Raw genomic sequence first — 17837 nt, 5'->3', positions numbered from 1 at the left:
ATATGATCAACACACATCCTATGGACCTCTCTCATGATTAGCAAACTATTATTAAGGAGAATGTAAAATTTGAATTTGGTGTATCTGAAGAGAAAATAAGATAATAGCTAATTGTTTGCAGGATATTAGAGAAGCTTCCTTTTCTGCTTGAGTCTAGGCTTTTACTCTCGTTTATTACAATCACATAAGTTGTAAATAAGGGCTAATCTTTAATGAAGTTTTTGTTCCTCAGACATGACCAGGTCATGTTTCTAGGGCCTACACTCAGGGTTAAGGATGTCACGGAAGGTGCTGGAGACTTCAGGTCAGGGCTACGGCAGAGGCGTGTCATACACTGAGCATGAGCAGTACTGGGACACAGTGTGACAAGAGTCCTTTACGGAGGGCAGGTTTCCATTCAGGGGACTGCCAATGTAGTCCTCTTTGAGCCTTCTTTATGAGAAAATGTTATTTTATAATTATATAATATACAAATTTAATTCTGTCTATTCTATGTGCTAAATTGATAGGCTTGAAATATTTAAGTGCTTTCCAGTAAAAATATTTAATGCAAACAACTTTATTACTTAAATTGTTGCTTATGAAATAAATGAAACCATGACACTGCCTGTCTTTAATATAATAGAAATGACTAAGCAATTGGCAACACTGTTTTAGTTCCAAATTTAAGCCAGTATTTGGTATAATGATGAAACCAATCAACAGGACATGAACACAGAAGTATCTTCTGCAACTGGACTGTTCATGGACAATATTCTTCATTAGGAAGAAAGGATAATTCCATACATTTTAACTTTTTTCATGTGTAGGTTTGTGTGAGTGTATATGTGTGTGCACAGGTGTGCATGCACTTATTTGTCACTTAGATTGATCTTCACAAAGAACTTCTAATAGAAAATGAATACGCAGGAGTAAGTACCACAGTGAGTGATTACTGATTTATATGATCATTATTAATATTCTACTATGTGGCTCATGTCAAATTCTTATGGTCTTAGCAAGGTAATGTAAATAGAGAGAGATTTTCAACTGGATGTCTATAATCAATGAGCTAAATAATGGACTGAAGATATGGGCCATGTTGAGTAGATCCTGGTTAGTTTTCAGTCACCAGGGACAATAAACAGCTTCCCCCATGAAGATGGGGCCATGACCAGCTCAAGCATCTCTAGGAACAGTCTGCGCTTTACCACTTCTAGCCCAACTGGCAGTATTGAGCCAATCATTTTTATAGTGGTATATCCTGATCATATTTCCAGAAAAAAAAGACAAAACTTGAGTGTACACGAAACTTCTTTCATGTAATTATTGTATAATAAATACCCAGAAAAATAGAACATTAGGGAATATGAATTGTAAGATCAAGCTCTTATTCAGCTAAAATTCTAATTCTATATTCTATTCAGTAATAAGAGTAAAGGAAGCTTTCACAAGCATTGTTCTTCTGAAGAGGATTTCTATTACTATTTTAACTATATCTAGACTTTTTGTTCTATCTGAGTGTTCTGTCTCTAGAGAGTGCAGGCTGGGCATCAATACAAGCTGCTAGGGTCTCCAAATACAAAGACTCATGCCCATTCATCTCAGCACCGAAGCAAGCCGTGCCTCACCTCTCTCATCCACTCGCGGATGGTCTTGCCAGCTTCTTGATGCCACACATTGTGAACAGAGTCTGTCAATGCCACAGCAGTCACCTTACTTTTTACGTCTGCTTCTCGTTGAATCATCTGTTTTAAAAAGAACAAAATAAAACATCGACTCTAATTTTTCTTCCCGCTAAAGCTTGCTTAGTCATAGACAATACTATATTAGAAGTAAAAAAAAAAAAAAAAGACACACATCTTTGGCCCAAAGTTCCTCCTTTCTATTTGAATGCATATCCTATTCTTGTCCATGGATATGAAAAGGCCAACATTTTCTTTCAAAAAGCTAATACCACTTAAGTCTTGGAATGACACAGCTCTATTATTTTCCATGTGGCTTGACAATTCAAGGATTAAAGGGATCACAGGGGAATCCCTGAGGGTTTCTTTTATAAATGTCTCCCATCACTTCCTATGCCAGTGCTTCAGGGAAGTCAGCACCTGGGGCTCACTGTCAGCTACTTAGGACTGGCTTCTACCAATGTTCAGGCGGTGGCACACTGGGGAGGAAAGGCACCTTGCTTTAGCTCTCCAATATAACTAGCCTGCTCTTTACCATGGTTATGCAATTTCTTGGTGATTTAGATGTTCAGACACACAGACACACCCACACAGACACACACAGACACACTCTTTCACTATATTGATTCTATTTTGCTCTCTGATATGTTTCTTTATGTTGGCAAGCTATTACATTTTAAGTGCTCCTTGAACAATGTTATATCTACAAAATTTACTATCTTCTGAAAAGAAGGATTTGCCTGGCTTGAAGATACTGACCACTTTCTCAGTGGCCAGCCAGGTAAGGAAATGGAAAAGTAAATATTGTATATCAAAAGAAGCAAAAGCTATTTCAATCTCTGAATACTGGACATCCCGATGTGGCATATTAGTATGTGAAAAATGACAAAAATCAAAGCCCATGTTCGTCATAATGCCGTACTTCTTTCCTCCTGTGACCCTACACTGAAGAAAAAGAGCTGTTTCTGCTTCTCCACCATTTGTGGTTAATTCCCAGGAATTGTCCATCAGAAACATAATAGTGCACTTAACAAAGGAAGAGCTGCCAATGGTATAGAGCTCATGCACAGAATACCGTGAGCCTCGTGTCCGGACAGACCATAGTCTGTCATATTCTGAACTAAGTATCTCAAAATCAATGCTCTCCGATTAAACTCTGCATTTTCATATCTATTAATGAGCACTATTTAAAAGCATCCAGCACACTGCCAATGCTGCCTTGGCAGCATTTTTGCACCTATAACTGTGTGTTTCGATATGCCTGTATTTTCTGCTCATTTACATGAGCTACTACAATCAATATTGCTGTGCAATACCAAAGACTTTCAGAAACCACCACCTGCACTAGCAATGTCTTAAACGTGTAAGGCATATAACACTCTGGTTAAATGTTTCATACTAATGGGTATCTAATTTTTTAAAAATAATTTTCTAATTGCATCACTATTAGCACTAGAATATAAAACAATACATCAACATCAGATAATTTTTCGAAAATACCACAAGAGTAAGGAAGAGATTTCATGTCCTTACCCTCATTTCCTAAACATAAAAACATATAGAGAGTTAGACAATTGATAAAGTTACAAATTAAAAACATTTTCTGTTGTTCTAAAAATCTTTCACCTGGGTTTTATTGTGGTTGTTGCTACCATGCTCTGTGCCCACTTGATATGTCTGGTACAACTGTCCTTTACCATATTCTAGTCCAATATGACATAGCCACATACTGCCGTAAAACTTTGCAGTTTAAAAATCAATTTGATAAGTCATATTTAGAACTCTAGGATTAAAAAAAAAAAGAACTCTAGGATAGCCAAATTCCCAAAGATCTTACAAAGCAATCTGTGAATCTTACAGATTCATTTGTGATGAACCCCATGTCAAAAAATTTCAAATATCTGATTCTTTAAATGCTAGTGACTCTCTGAAAAAAAAAATCTTAATAATACTTCTCTTTCAACAAGGCTTCAAACATTCAGCAGTGGTGGGATTTGTGTGGCTGCCATTTCTGTTCAAAGCCATTCTTCCATGTGTTGCTGGCCTGTTGTAGTCCCCTACCCCTTCACTTCTACAACGCTGTGTCAGCACTAGAAGACACTGGGAAGTCAGAATGGAAACTACTGCCTAGGAGACTAGATCAGGAATGTATAAGAAACAGATTTTATAGTGAGCTAAGGAATGGGGATAGCACAGCAGGGCAGGAAAACAATGCCATTTATAACATAGCAGTGGGCTTGGAATTTCAAAAATCACTGAAGTTCTGTATTCCCATCTAAGATGAACATCATGGTATTTAATTGAAATCCATATATGAGAACATTATAAAATTACTTTTGTATGACTTAGAAGTACTTTTCTAGGGAGTGACCCTTAGTTTTCATGACCTTTCTCAATGGTACTATTAGTCTCTAAGAAACAGCTAGGCTGTACAATCTCAAAGTCTCAACACATTCTTGAGGAACTATGGGGTACTCATGCATCCAAGAAATCCCTTTGGACAATTACACTTAAGATCACTTTAAAGTCTATAACAAGTCTTTTAGAAAGAAACAGTGTTATCTCTTTTCACAGGGTCCCCAATGGAGGAGTTAGGGAAAGGACTGAAGTAGCTGAAGGGGTTTGCAACCCCATGGGAAGAACAACAATAGCAACCAACCTTATCCCCCAGAGCTCCTGGGACTAAAACACCAACCAAAGAGCACACATGGAGGGACCCATGGCTCCAGCTGCTTATGTAGCAGAGGATGGCCTTGTTGGACATCGACGGGAGGAGAGGCCCTTGGTCCTGTGAAGGCTCGATGCCCCAGTGTACGGGAATGCCAGGGCAGGGAGGTGAGACAAAGTGGGTGGGTGGGAGGGGGAGCACCCTCATAGAGGCAGGGGGAGGAGGGATAGGAGGATTCAAGAGGAGAAACCAGGAAAGGGATAACATTTGAAATGTAAATGAAGAAAATATCGAATAAAAAATAAAAACATTGATATTTAAACACTAAAAAAAGAGAATGTTTTAAGAGTTTAACAAAAGTGATAAAGAGTTTACTATCTCATATAGTTAACATCCTGAAGTTCCATAGCTTAATATACTATGTACTTTCCTGTGCTTACTTATATAGCTCTAAGCATTAACTTAACAGGGTGGTAAGGAACAAAGAAATGACCGACACATTGCCACTGAACAATTAAGGCAAGAAGGCAAGTTTAGCTAATCTAAGTCTCTGAGGACAGTAGTCTTCAGACCATAAATATCTGGAGGAGAAAAAGCTACAGTGGAATCTTGTGCTCACAAGGTCCACATTTGCTCCAGGACTAAAGGAAGGGTTTTCCACCCCTCTATGCCTCACCCTGTGGGAGGGCTTTACTGATTTCTACTGTTGATATGATATATACACACACAGTGTATACACAAACCTATAAATACACACACATATATCAGTGGATGCTTCTCAGTAATATATGAAATTCTTGTTATAAAAACATATCTGATTAACTTTTCAATAGTATTTGGAGTTTTAAAAAATAATTAACAAGTTCATCAAGTCCAAATCAGTAAGGAATGTTGAAATGACAGTGACAAATGAAAACACACTAAGATACAAACCACTTAGGATCTAAAATTAAGATGTTAAAATTTTATTTACAGTTCTCAATTAAATAATGTATATTTAAAAAGAAATTATTTTTATGAATTAAATTGATTTTAGTATAGAAGGTATTTTCCTCTTAATTCTACCCAGTTATTTAGCCATATTTCAGTGTAGGTAAATAATCTGCATTAATTTCACTATCTAAACACTGTTTGATCAACTTTAATAACAAATACACTAAACAGATCAAAAGCATATGCCCTCTGTATTTGAGCTCCTATTATTCCCATTTTTGATGGGGCTGAAATGAAGGGAGAACCCACTTATTCCTGCCTTTTCTCCCAAGGTAAGTTTTAAACCTTTAAGCAACCAATCAGATCAACCTTATCAGAGTTCAAGATCATCTGGCAAGGTGAAGAACAGAAAGCTGAGCAGGGCATCCTGCTTCTCTTCCATATTAGGTCTGGCCCTTTTGCAGGGTTGCTGTCTTCTTCCAGGAATCACGTGGGGTTTTCCGGACACCTAATTTACTTTACATGTTTCTCTCAAAGCCCTCATTGATGTATCTGACACTCTTCTCACAAATCCCTGGTAAAATCTACAGGTTTCATACCATTCTAGAGGTTCAATTTCCCTTCAGTGTATATAAACCTAAAGTTCACCCCAGATTTAATTCTCCTGGAACTTACAATGAGGCTTTTTTTTTCTTCCAGAATAGCACCTCAAATACTATGACATGACCATTGTGTTCATGGGATCATTGAAGCTGTGGTTTTTCACAAGACCAGACACAGCAACAATTTGATAATAGATAGGGGAGAGGCTTTCGCCCAGAGACTTCTGGCAGTTAGAGTTGCTGGGGAAGGAAGGAGTGGGTCATTTTCTTTAGTGGTGTAGCCACTGAGATGGTGCCCCTGGTCCAGTAAGTATCCTCCCTCCCCCGCTGCCATGGGTAACTTAGATAACTAAGTGTGTCACCCACAAATGGAAGCCATGGGCATGGAAGGATGGTTGGGAAGGGCACTGACAATGGAGAGAGAAGTGAGCAGAGGGAACTGGAAATGAAAGCGACTTAAACTCATTATAGACATGGATGAAGCTGTCAAAGAAGCAGAGACATGGGAAGATTAATGTAATTTAAATTAAATTGAGGCAGAAATATGTCCTAATTGAATTTGAGAACAGGAAAAAGATGGTTTTTAAGGACATTCTGCTCGGATGTCTTTGGCATGTCTTTTGTTCTGGGTCTCAGACTTGGGGAATTAAATGCCCCCCAAAGAGTACTTGCACCCTAAAGGAGGGAATTCTGACCTGAGAGGCCTTAGCTCTAACATGAAAGGAGTCACGGTTTCCCTGCGTTCCTGGCAGTCAGCTGTTTTACTAGTCCTCACATGCTCCAGTCCAGAGGACCCCTAAAAGGCTGGTGTGGGCTGGGTGCAGGAGGGAGTGCAGGCAAGGGTAGAGTCACAGCTACATTTGCAAAGAGAACGCTTTAAACATGGGGAGTATTTAAGTCTTCCATCAGAAAAGGCACGCCTTAGCTTTACAGTATGACATATGTTACACACATGTACTGAGGGTTACAGCATGTGAATTCCTTGTACAGGAAAGAATATCTGAGAGGAAATCAAGCAATGCATGTTCTTTCAGATTAAGGTCTGGCATAACTGCCATTTGTAAATGCAAGTATCACAACTACTGTGATATACATCATTGCTCCATTTAGTAGTGCAGCTGAGGTTTGTGGTGTCTTTCAACAATCTATGTGCACAAAAATAGATTAGCTCCCTCTAGAGATCCGTCAGTTAAGATTTATATTACGCAGTTTCAAAAATCTGAAGCATGTTAAGATCTAGCACCGCATGCCCTTTCTTCGTAGCCTACGCAGCAGTTCCCCCTGAATAGCGCGCTATGTGCTTTGTGAACTTCCTTATCCCACTGTTCTCTCCTTCACTTGCATGTCTTCCTGGATGGTCTCTATCAACCAGCACTCCACCCCAAGGTTCTAGTTGGCCAGCATGGATTCGGCCATCTCTTCCGTTAGGTCAGTGAGAACGACAACTCCTTCATTGCTCTAGCATTCGAGGTTTTCTTCTGTCCTACCAGGCACTAGCTCCTCTGGCGAGAATGATTCACACAAACTTCAGTGCATAAAATGTGAGGACAAAAGTGCCCAGCAGGAAATTCAGACCAGAATCCTATTCAGATCCTACATTCCTGGATTTGACACTAAAAGTTTCACAGAAAGCAGAACACGTACTTTAAATTCAGGGACATTAAAGTTGGATTTCATGAGTTCAGATAATTGCTCATCCATCTAGGAAAGATACCTTCAATAAATCATTTTGACTCTCTTCTGTGCTTCAGTTTTATTATGAGACTAACAGTGGACATGATAAGATGTACTTCAATGCCAGGATCATTTTGACTATTAAAGAAAAAGCAACAGATGGAACATACATCCATGCAATGGGTGGAAGAAACTGCTCCACAGATGGACTCCATTCTAGATAACTGCTCTGTCCAGAAATGCATTTAATGGCAAACATTACTTTCCAAATTTCTTTCTGTAAGGGAAAACTCCATGTGGGGCAACACTTTTATAATAGTATGGTTCAGTGTCAGAAACTTGAGCAGTCACAGCACCAAAATGCACTGGGAATGAGACAGAGCTGTACTACGGTAACTCTCCTCTTCCCCTGCCGTGCCCTGTCAGGGCCAGGAAGTATGGAGCCAGCATGCAGCACATGGAAACAGAAGCAGCAGATCTGCATTTCTCTCAGAGATAAGCCCTGAGATATAAAATGTGTCCAGAGGAAGGCAGTATAGCGTTATAGTTAAAAGCGAGCAACAAGCAAAACATCCAAAACATCTCTCTCTCTCTCTCTGTGTCTGTCTGTCTCTCTCGCTGAAGATTCTAAAGAGCCTCAAATGAGGATTAGAGTACCAGTCCTAGTAAACGAGGTATAGACGGGCAAACCATAGCAACCAATGAAGCCAGCAGAACCTCCCTCTGCCCTCACATCCACGGCCATGCACACCTCCTCTGACAACAAAGTTCAAGCCAGTCTAGAGTGGCCTGGGCTTGCTGATGCAGTATAGACAGGACGAGTGAACATTCTCCCTTGCACATGACCATCCAGGGTGGACCTGTTGACCCTGCAACACACAGCAGCAGTGCCCCTTTCACTGAGCATGTGTTATGGTCTCACAGAAACTGACATGGTCACTGTGAACCTGACACAGACACTAAGAGTGATCTACTAACAGCGGAATCTTATAAAGTATTCTGCTGGGTTCTTAACGACTTAACTATACACTCCAAAAAAAAAGACAGTTGGAGGACTCAGCATTTTTTTTTTTTTTTTTTTTAAGAATACCTGGATTCTGGAGGGAATATCTGTGGGCTGGGAGAGGGGATGAAGTGTAGATTTGACCAAAACACATTATATGCTTGGGTGAAATTCTCTAAAAGTAAAAGAAAAAAGAAAAGAACCTATGTGGAAAAATGTATGACAAGTATTTGAAAAGGTTCCTAAATTCAAACACCAGAGCCAGGCTCAGCGCTTGGGGAGCCCTTGCAGACGGACATGAAGTCTCACACCCAGCTCAGGGAAACACAGCCAGCTGGATCTTCACTTCAGCAACAGGCTGAGACAACACTCTTCCTGTGCTGTGAAGCCCTCGCTTCAAGTCTTGCAACCTTTGTCTAACTTCAGGAAGGAAAAGCACTCAATAGGCAAGAACTCCAAGGGACAGGGCCTGCAAACCGAAGCTTCGCGGGTCACATGCACTTATGAAGGCAAGTCTCTGTCCACATTAGGGATGGCACATTGTCATTTATTATTGCAGGCAGTCAGAAGGGAGCAGCAATGACTTCCTTTTCCTTTCCTGTCTAGGCCATGCTGTCACATGCAGGCTTCCGCAACCACCAAAGACACACGGGTAAGGAAGGTGCAAGGGAAAAGGGAAAAGGGAAAAGGCTGTGTTTGGTGACTAACAATCTGGGAGAGAGGACAGGCTCTTTACAAACTACACCATCTGAAAGAAAAAGGCAGTCAGAGAAAAAGGACGCTATAACAAAGAAAGCCAGTCAGCATCTTATATACCGGAGTCAATTAAACTACAAGGAAAAAGGAGTGTCAGTACCCAGTATATATTTTAAGTCACATTCGCAATGGCTCATTGATAAAGAGGTTTGATTTCATATGACAGACCATAGAAGGCAGGTTACTAAGAACACAGATTTGGCAGTTTAATGAATATATATGAGAAGCACATACTACAAGTGAGATTCGAACACCGTCAAGCTCCAAATCCACATCGGCCTTAGCAAGAGACATTTAAGTCATGAGAGTTGGGATTAAAATCATATTTATTAGGCTTTCTGAATATATTTGAAATTCTGACACAAACTGATCATATATATAATATCTGGCTAAATCAGTTTTGAGCATTTCTTGATAGATATCTTCTAGAAACACTCAGGCGCTCTAAGTACATCACAGGTATGAATGTATTTAAAAATCTCCAAGTGTTTAATGGTTTGGGGACTTGCACCAAAAAAAAAAATTGCTACAGATTGAATAACAGTAGGGACACATCACCAGGAGCAGAGTTACAGTCCTGAAGGTATTATACATACATATACAGCATTATACATTCTTTTGGTTTGGAAAACAATATAAAGGGATGAGATTATATTTCTGGGGTCTGATGACCTGAATTAAATCCCTGGGTCTACGGAAGGAAAAAAATGATACAAGTTGTTCTTTGACCTTCATGTGTAATAATGCTATGCCACATACAACCTACACACACACACACACACACACACACACACACACACACACACACACATATACACTCACACACACACACTCACACACATACACACTCACACACACATATACAAGTTGTTCTTTGACCTTCATGTGTAATAATGCTATGCCACATACAACCTACACACACACACACACACACACACTCACACACATACACACATACATACACACACTCAAACACACATACACTCACATACACACACACACAGATAAGATTATGACTACCTATACATTGCTTCACACTAACTTTAAAGACTAAGAAGTCTGTTACATGGCATGAACAGAGAAAATCATTTTCCTTTATAAGTTCTTATAGGTAATCAATATTTTCTGTACTAAGATCCTGTATTTTAGAAGAAAATTGGATTCATATATGTTCCATATAGGCCATTAATTGAGTAGATACATATATATGTCTCATTTCACCAATTTTTTCATTGTGAAAATTTGCTTTATTATTTAATTCTATGTATATATAATATATATGTAAATATGTTATATGTATAGCATGAAATTTTCTCCCTTTTATTAAAAATAGATTTTTCTCACATAATGTATCCTGATTACATTTTCTCCTCTCACTTCTCTCAGTTTCTCCCCACCTTCCCTCCCACCTAGATCCATTCCCTTTCTGCCTCTAAGAAAACAAACAGGCTTCTAAGGGATACAATAAAATATAGTAAGGCAAAACAAAAGCTACCACATTGGGAATGGAGAAAACAAAGTGAACAGACTCATTTGTTCGCTTTCTCAGGAACAATGTACAAGCACTAAACTGGACGCTGTAACAGACACACAGAGGACCCGGTGCAGACCCTTGCAGGCCGCCTCAGTCTTGGTGAGCTCAGATAAACTTTGATCTTGTTGGTATTGAGAACCTGGGTCCTTGGTGTCTTCCATCCCCTCTGGCTCTTATACTCTTTTGTCCCCTCCGCAGGGATTCCTGAGTCCTGAGAGGAGAGTTGTGGTGGAGACATCCATTCAGGGTTGAGTGGTCCAAGACCTCTCACTCCGTGGAATGTCTGTCTGTGGGTCTCTGTGTTTAGAACAACGTTTTATTTCATTATTTTTAAGAGTAGGCTGTTGTTGAAAGATTATGTGCTTGCTTTATATACAAAGAAACTTGATGGCAGGGAGAACAATTTGCCCATGCTCACCTAGTAAACAGCACACCTACAGTTGACCCCCTTATTGTTTGTATATTACAGCCTACATTTCCTTTTCTGAAAGGTATTATACCAGAAAGCCATCTGCTTACTGTCTCTTTCCTGCTAAGATTTGGTTCTTAGTGGGTAGGATCACATTTTGCCCATACCACATTTCTTTTTGCTTCCTATTGACTATTAAATAACATCCTAACACATAATGATTTCTTACATATTATTTGTGAGACTGTGTATGTAAAAAAATGGACTTGGTGGAGGAGGGGAACACAGGGAGCCAGTGGTGTATCCTGTTTGAGATTTAGAAACATTTTACATTGCAGTTTTTGGTTCTCAGTGTCTATCAAGGAAGCTGTGGATGAAGGACAGTCCTATAAATGAACAGCTGAAGAGAAAGGAGACAGGAGTGGGTGGTAGGGATGGAAAGGGTAATTAAAGGCCCAGTGTATCCATGGAGAATTCAAGGGTTGGGCTGAATCTAGGATGGGTCGTCAGTGTTGTCCAAGGCTGGGTCTAAATAGCTCAGGCTGTTAATGTCTACCAGACCAAATAGACTTCTCTTAGATTTAAATCATTTCACAATCTCACACATATATTACTAAATTTTACGTAGTCCTAAACTCAGAAAAAAAACATGAAACTAAAAGAATTAGAAGTATTGACTGCTGAAATGCAAGTAGAAATCAAACTCACAAAATTAAAATTGTATTCTATAAGCCCAGGGGGAAATCACTTGAATTTCTACATTTCAAGTGAAAGGTGTGTCAGATGAAGCAAGTTATTTGGAATGTTAAAGGCCATGCTATATGACTTTAAGCCTGGACACAACTTAAGTACAAAATGCTCTCAACTTTAAACAAAGTATAGGAAAACCACCATTGCACATGTTCTGAGGTAAAATCAAGCCGCAGGGTAACCACAGGTGGCCTGTGAGGTATCACTGAACAGCCATCACTGAATTTCTCAAATCTCAGCCTTTGCCCTTATAATATGAAGAAAATTAAACTGTGCTGTGTAAACCTGTGAAAAAGAGACACAAACATTTGACTCATTCCTGGAACACAGTTACTCTGTGTTCCCCAAGTCTCTCCAGTTTTGTCTCTGGATAGTGAAGGCATCTTCATCTGACCATTTTCTTCAATGGAGGCTCTGAATCACAGAAGTCAACTGTGGCACAGATTCAATCTACGTATGCATGTAGATATATAACATGATAAATGTAATTGACATCATATGATACATATTACCTATGATATATTACATATATATGTATGTATGGTGAGGAGCTCCCAGCCAGCTAAATAAAAACCCCTTAAACAATCTTAAATCAGGATATGCAAATCAAGTGTGGATTATTTCAGTTACTATAGAAGAAGATAGGCTGATAACCATTCTTAGGTGGATAAAAGACAGTATCATAATGACTATAAAGCACAGGCTTCATGTACTGTTTGAAAATACTTGAACAAGGGTCTCCAGATGGCTCCGCTACCTAGGAACTCTCACTACATACCTTAGACTCCTCTTTCTGCTTCAACACTCAAGTAAGTGTTGTCTCCTTAAGACATGTCTAGTCAGCCAACTACAGAAAACACCCTTTCAATGGTGGGTCTGATTCCTAGCAGCAGACAGGCAAACACAAAATAGACTCAAAGTTACCTTTGGAGGTTCTTTGTCTGATAACATTAAGTGAAGGTTTATTTTTTGTACCTTACATGCCCTTGGCATATACATTTTGGTTTCCAGTTTGGAGCCTTTATGGGATTCCTGAGTGTGCATGTGAATGTGTGTGCATGTATGTGTATTTCTTATGCTTTTTCTTTGGTGTTCTTTTTCTTGTTTGGTTGCTTGGTCATATTTTGAGTAATTATTTTTGGTTTGTTTTATTTTATTATTATTCCTAAGATGCCTGTTTATTTTCTAAAGACAGACTAAAAGGTTGGCGATCTAGACAGAATGAGCAGAGGGAAGAAAAACCATAATCAGAATATACTGTATGAAAAAACTGTTTAAAAAAAAAAGGCAGCAGAGGCAATAGCTGTGAAATTTATATTTAAAATTTTACATACTTCATTGAAAATAAAATTAGAGCTTCTTATAAAATAAATGTACACTACACTGATTGACAATTTTTAAAAGGAGGAATTTTAAAACACAATTCTGTAGAAATAAACATTTAAAAGACTGTATTCTGAGACAGGGCTTTCAGGAATCTCGTTCTGGTGGTTATTTACTCACAGGTATATGGCTGCATCGTACATCACAGACTCTGAGCATGCACTGCATACAGTAAAGGAGCCTTTCTGAGTTCACGTACTAGTGAACCATAAACAGCAGCCGTTGTCCACCGAGTGCCCTCTATCACTATCCATCCTAATGGAAAACACTGGAGGAAGAGATAACCCTGAAACCCATCATTTAAAGAACTCATGACAGCCCTGATGTCAGAGCGCTGAAAACTTGCACCGAGGAAGTGAGATGGGGCAAAGGAGAGTTCTAGGGCGTTTTAAATACTGCTTTCTTTCATATGTCCCTTCTGTAGCACGCACCTCTTTGGGGAGGGGAAATTCTCCCAGCTGAGTCTACAACAAGCAGCCCCTATCCTCCATCAGTCGGCTTTGCCTCAGTTTCATGAGTCTGAACGTATCCACACAGCAATGATTTAAGACAGAGTAGTCAGTCTACAGAGTACCGGATAGTTAACAAGCTTCTGTATAAACGGAGACAGGAGGCAGGATCTTGTTACGTCACACCTTTTGTTAAGTGGCCAATTTAGCCAATATGAGATCCTATAAAATGGCAATGCTAGAATAAAGACTTAGTAGTTCACTAATTGAGAAAGTCAATTAGATGTCACTGCTTCATATCAGGTTAATTACTTCATTTACATTTTCAGGGATTTTAAAACAGTTCATGGAAGGTGCCAGGTTGACGGTAGTGCAGGCTGAACGTCTTACACTATTTTTTTTTTTTTTTGCAGAGAGTTAATAATATAAAAGGCAAAATACAAAAGACAATTACACATACATTTTATATAATGAGATTTTTAGACACATTGCAGACATAAATGAACAACAGAGATGGTTTTAGACCAAAAAAAAAAAAAAAAAAAAAAATCACCAAAGACATACGGTCCGCAAGTTAAGTAGCACATTGCTAGACAGCTTCCAAACTGCCCTTCTAGGCACATATATATGTATGTAAAAATGGTGGCTAATATAGCAGCAAAATATTACTGTGCTTGAAGAGACTGAAAGTCATTCTAGAGGAATTCAAAGACAACTGAATGGAAAAAATAAAGCTGGGGTATCCAAGGGGAAAGTTTATCACACCCAGAAAAGTCATAGGAGAAGAAAAGCTAGAGACTGAAGACAGTGCCTCCAGAATCCCGATTCAGCATTCTAACAGGAGTCAGCCTAGCACTCCTTCCTGTGGGTGTCTTGATGAAATCTACCACACTACTTTCTGTCACTGACTTGTCAGGCAAAGCAAATCTGCTCTAACGATACCCCTTCCCACACAGCCTTCGGCACACAGCATCATCTATTAGTCCCTTCCTTAAACAAAAAGGACAGTAAACTTATTGCTGAGTTTGCCAGTAATTGAATTAAAATTTCTAGGAGGTAATTAATGTTGAAGCTGCTTTTTATTATCTTGGAGGTGGGCTAGAGTCTACTGTTCTAAAATTTACATTCTAATAGTTATGAATGCAAAATAATGATGTCATCTATAGTCTAATGAATTTACGAGCTAACATCAGGCGTTTCTGAAACTAATTCAGATATTAATATTGACAAGGCTACTCTCCATAACCTCACAGGGAAGAAAAGAACTAGACTGTCAAGCACAGAGGAGGACCCATTTGTTGTCTGTTCAGAAGAGGAAACAGGTGAAGCCACATAGGTGACACCTGTAGTGTGTCATGGAATGACATGGGATCAAGAGCCAAGGCACACGGGGGACGAGGTCTCTGCTTCATGCTATACTAAAGTGTCCTATCAACCATTCCCTGATAACGGAACCTAGCACTCTGCTTCCGAGTAACACTGCAGGCTCCAGAGTGATTTACTTTTGTGAAAACTGTGGGTTTGACAGGCTACCAAGGTGGTTTATCCACATAAACCACTTAAATTCTGTGGGCTGAATAGCTGTTGTTTCTGTTCTTTTTCTGATCAATTTGGCAGGTCAAGTCAGTCAAATGGTTTCTTCACGTAGAGACTGCCTTTCTATGGAAATGAACATAGAAACATTCATCTTTGTTGGAAATTATGTCAAATTATTCAAATTTATTGGTGAATTACAGCAAACATCCCAGCTGATGAACATCACAGTCATATGTTTTTTTTAGAGAACACTTATGGCTCTAAAAAAGAACATTACAATTAGACGTCCCATTCTGAAGTTAAGATATTTGGGAAAAAGATGTGGTCTGTTATTCAGAGAGTAATTTATTTTAATCATAAAACTTCCAAAGACACCAGAACTGTGGGAAATAACCCATGCCCCTTCTGGAGTGTCATGGCTGCTTCTGCGCTCTCTCTGCTGCTCTCTGCAGACCCTCATGAAGCAGTCTCTAAGACCTTGACTGTCACTTTTCATCTTTTCTGTGGGCATGCTGAAGCCTTCACATTAACTGTGTCTCTGGCTTGAGGTAATAAACAATTAGCTACTGCAGTGTGACATTCATGTTATTCTTTGCTGGTCTATATCTAGCCAATGTCTCAAAAATTAATGCAAGTATATCAGCATCTGAAATTAACTTTTTATAGCCAAAAGCAACATCCTGCTAGAAAAAGAAAAACCTATTATAAATGGGCTGGCAACTGATCACTTGTAGATAGTACCAGAAAATAACATTTCACATTATAAAATGTTGAATATAATAAAAGCAGCTCCATAATGATTAATCAGTATTTTGCTTATGAAATGATGAGGTATAACTAGGTGGTGCCTATTCTTAGTAAGTGACAGATCCATTACCAAAGGGCACAGATAACCTGCATTGGCTAATACTCTTACGATGCCATATTGAACAAACTGGGGAAAATAAACAATACACAAACTTTCTCTCTGACCTGATTATTAAGCTTGGAATTGTTGTTTAAAACTATAAAAGCCAGTCACTAGTATATTTTAAAAATATGACACACTTTAAGGAATCACTTGGCTGCTGGAGAGACCACTCATCAGGTAAAGTGGTTGTTGAGTCAACCTAAAGGCCCAGGCTTGGTATCTAAAATCCATGTAAGCAGGAGGAAGACACCAGCTCCATAAGGTTGTCCCTCTGACTTCCTCATACATACCAAGCCTCTTGCTACTGACCAACATTATATATGGGAATGATATTAATAAATGGATAAAATTAATTTTTAAATATTTTCAAAAGTAACCACTGTGTGAGATTAAGACAGAAAAATCAATTCAAGGCAATATACACATGCACCTTTCTGTAGATGCTTTAAGATAATTTTTTATTCAAGTGCTTATTTAGAAAAAGCTAACCTGGTATGCTGCAAAACTAATGAATTTTACTTAAAAGTATCCACATGTTCATATTCTGGTATTCTAAAGTTATTCTGAGAAACTTGAGTATATAAAGAATATCTTTTTTGTCATAATACCAAATAAAGGTCACAAAAATGTTAACATAGGCAAGAAAACTTTATTCTATCCTTTTACATTAGAAAACCAGCATCTTTTACTAATAAACACAAAGAACGGTTTGACGATCATGCACAGACCATGGCTGGACAGAATATGACACACTGCCAGCTCTGCAATAGGTCTAGTGCACTAGCAAGGCAGGGTGGAGCTGTTCTATACCCTCAAAGCCCTTCAGGGAGGAGGAAGCACGGAAGAGAAGGAGCAACAGGGAGTTTAGTTTTAGGGCATATAGGAGATGTAACACAAAATGGCGTTGGGATCCTTAGGAGCGGCAGGTGGTGCCTTGGCTGAAAACATGAGCATTAAAGTGTATTAAAGTGTAGAGAGCAACGAGACTCTAAAAGGTGAGTGGGAAAAAGCTGCGTTGAGACACATTTCAAGGTGTAATTATAAGTGGGGAACTATCAGCTAAGTACATGGTCACGTCGGCCCCCAGACCCTGAGAGTAGGCTTCGGAAGGGCAGCCCACTGCTGCACTCATTTTAAGTAATTAGCTGGAATGGAGCGGTAGAGGGTGCTTAAAACAGCACATGCTAGAAATAACAAACAGGTAAGTATGAGGGATGTGCACAGGCAAAGTGCAGATCACTGTTCAGGTCCCTTAGCCAAGTGAATCACACTGACTTTTGAAAGCTTTCTCTCACACTGGCTGGTGAGACGCACAGCTGGAAAGGGATCTAAACCTTAGCACTGGGCAAACTTGCCCTTCTGGTTTTGCCAAGAATGACATTGCTAGTGGGAAAAGAAGTTACTGTATGGGACACTGGAGACTGTATCACTGAGAATCGATAGCTCTTCGCTCTTCGTCTCTGTATAGATCAGTACTAGAAATAAAATGAAAATAACAAAGGCGCAAACATCCCACAGCTCTCCACATTCAACTGTTAATTAAAGTAAGAGCAAAGCAATCAGCTG

The 17837-nt window shown here is 39.1% G+C and overlaps 1 protein-coding gene across 2 annotated transcripts in view; it reads right to left on the bottom strand.

Moving 5' to 3' along the window:
• Positions 1–17837, bottom strand: part of ARB2A (ARB2 cotranscriptional regulator A) — a 335574-nt gene that overhangs the window by 115807 nt on the left and 201930 nt on the right. For both annotated transcript variants that reach the window (XM_080924716.1, XM_080924717.1), the window contains exon 8: positions 1611–1727. In XM_080924716.1, coding sequence (XP_080780842.1) covers positions 1611–1727 — 117 coding nt within the window. The remainder of the gene's footprint in view (positions 1–1610; positions 1728–17837) is intronic.

Source organism: Micromys minutus (assembly GCF_963924665.1).
Source record: "Micromys minutus genome assembly, chromosome: 11".
NCBI classification, from domain to species: Eukaryota; Metazoa; Chordata; class Mammalia; order Rodentia; family Muridae; genus Micromys; species Micromys minutus.
This window is presented reverse-complemented; position numbering and strand designations above follow the sequence as displayed.